The following is a 2,003-nucleotide window of genomic DNA, read 5'->3' on the forward strand; positions in this document are numbered from 1 at the left end:
CGGGAACAGAACCTGAGGGGGGTTGTCGTTCTGATCCTGGATCAGGACTTTCACAGTCACGTTGCTGCTGAGTGGAGGAGAGCCTCCATCCTGTGCTTTGACAACAAAATCTAACTCTTTAATTTGTTCATAATCAAGTGATCTCAACGACTGAATCACACCACTGTCTGAATTAATGGAGAAATATGATGAGACTGGATGCCCGTTAATTTCACCGTCAGTAATTAAATAGGAAATGCGGGCATTCTGACCCTGATCTGGATCTGTGGCGTGGATCTGCAACAGAGAAACACCTGGGGTGTTGTTTTCCATTATGATAGTGCTGTAAGCACTTTGACTGAATGTTGGAGCGTTGTCATTAATGTCACTGACGTCTAAAACTAAAACCTTTCTGCTTGATAACGGAGGAGAACCTTCATCAGTGGCAGTTAGAGTTATATTATATTTGTTGTCTCTTTCTCTGTCGAGTATTTGCTCCGTGATTAATGTATAGTAGTTTCTAAGAGATGATTTTATTTTGAAAGGGACATTTTCATGCAGTGTTAGACGCACCTGTCCGTTTCTCCCCGAATCTTTATCCTGAACACTAATCAATCCCACAACAGTACCAGGAGGTGAATCTTCTGAAATTTTGCCAGCGTATGAGGCCAGCGTCATCACGGGGCTGTTATCGTTTACATCCACTACCTCTATCATTAATTTGCTCGCGCCTGATAACCCCCACGGATCTCTAGCTCGCATGTTTAATTCATAACTTGGAGAAACCTCGTAATCAAGCTTATCCACGAGTTTAATTTCTCCCGTGTGGGGGTTGATGTCGAAAGGACATGGTGAACCCTCCTCTAAGTGGGTGAAGGAATAAGTGACGTTCGCATTAAAACCCTGATCTGCATCGACGGCGCTGACTCTAAGAATAAATGCGCCTGGCAAAACATTTTCCAGAACGGATGTTTTGTATATCATTTGTGTAAAAACGGGTGCGTTATCATTCGCATCTAAAACAGAAACATGGATCTTGACAGTTCCTGACTTCTGCGGCTCTCCTCCATCAGCTGCTGATAAGATCAGCGCGTGCTCGCTTTGCTTCTCGCGGTCCAACCCGCTGTAAAGCACCATTTCCGCGTATTTTCTCCCATCGGCTCCTGCATGCTGCTTGAGAATAAAATGCTGGTTTTCTTTTAAATAGTAGCTCTGCAGGGAGTTTATTCCCACGTCAGGGTCAGTTGCGCTCTCGAGCAGAAAAACGGCTCCAGCCAGCGTCGATTCGCTGATTTCTAAATTAATTTCCTTTTTTGGAAAAGCAGGAGCGTGATCGTTAATATCCTGCACCTCGATCGTTATGGAAAATAATTCGAGGGGGTCTTCTAGGACAATTTCTAGAGCGAAACTGCACAGAGATTTCTTGGCGCAGAGCTTTTCTCTGTCGATCCTTTCATTGACAACGAGGTGTCCTTTGTTCTGGTTCAGCGCCACATATGGATTTTCATCATCTATAACCAGACGAGCTCGACCAGACACCAACCTTCTCACATCCAAGCCCAGGTCCTTAGCCACGTCTCCCACAAGCAGTCCTTTCCTCATCTCCTCTGGGATGGTATAACGAATCTGTCCGCTGACCGCAACCATGAGGCAAAAGAAAAGCACAATGGAGGTAGCCCGATCCAACAGGGGGGCTCTGCTCTTCAGGTTATTCATTGTTTTACTCAAAAACAAGATGAAAAAAGGCAGCAATCCTAATAAAGAGTAGGTCCGCCGAATGTGCACTGTGTTAAACCGGTAGTTTGTTTCATCTAAAAAATATTCAGTCTGAAGCTTCAGTGGAAAAACAACCATCGCCCTTCTTGTTTCTTTCTTTTTTTTTTTTCTTTCAGAGACGGGTGGAGCTTTGTGCTTCATGACGTTACATTAAAAAAGTCTGCTTAGGCAATAGCACCACCAGCTGTTACTGTGAAAGAACAAACACTGATTCTGCTCTATCTGTCCAGTCCATTTGCCCCCCCCCC

At 44.6% G+C, this 2,003-nt stretch overlaps 1 protein-coding gene across 1 annotated transcript in view; it reads right to left on the bottom strand.

Moving 5' to 3' along the window:
* LOC119408708 (protocadherin gamma-A9-like) overlaps positions 1-1,626 on the bottom strand; it is a 2,585-nt gene extending 959 nt beyond the window's left edge. The window contains exon 1 of the mRNA XM_037675550.1: positions 13-1,626. Coding sequence (XP_037531478.1) covers positions 13-1,626 — 1,614 coding nt within the window. The remainder of the gene's footprint in view (positions 1-12) is intronic.
* Positions 1,627-2,003: the final 377 nt, after the last annotated feature.

The sequence above is a fragment of the Nematolebias whitei genome, chromosome 4 (assembly GCF_014905685.2).
Source record: "Nematolebias whitei isolate Nwh7 chromosome 4, NemWhi1, whole genome shotgun sequence".
NCBI classification, from domain to species: Eukaryota; Metazoa; Chordata; class Actinopteri; order Cyprinodontiformes; family Rivulidae; genus Nematolebias; species Nematolebias whitei.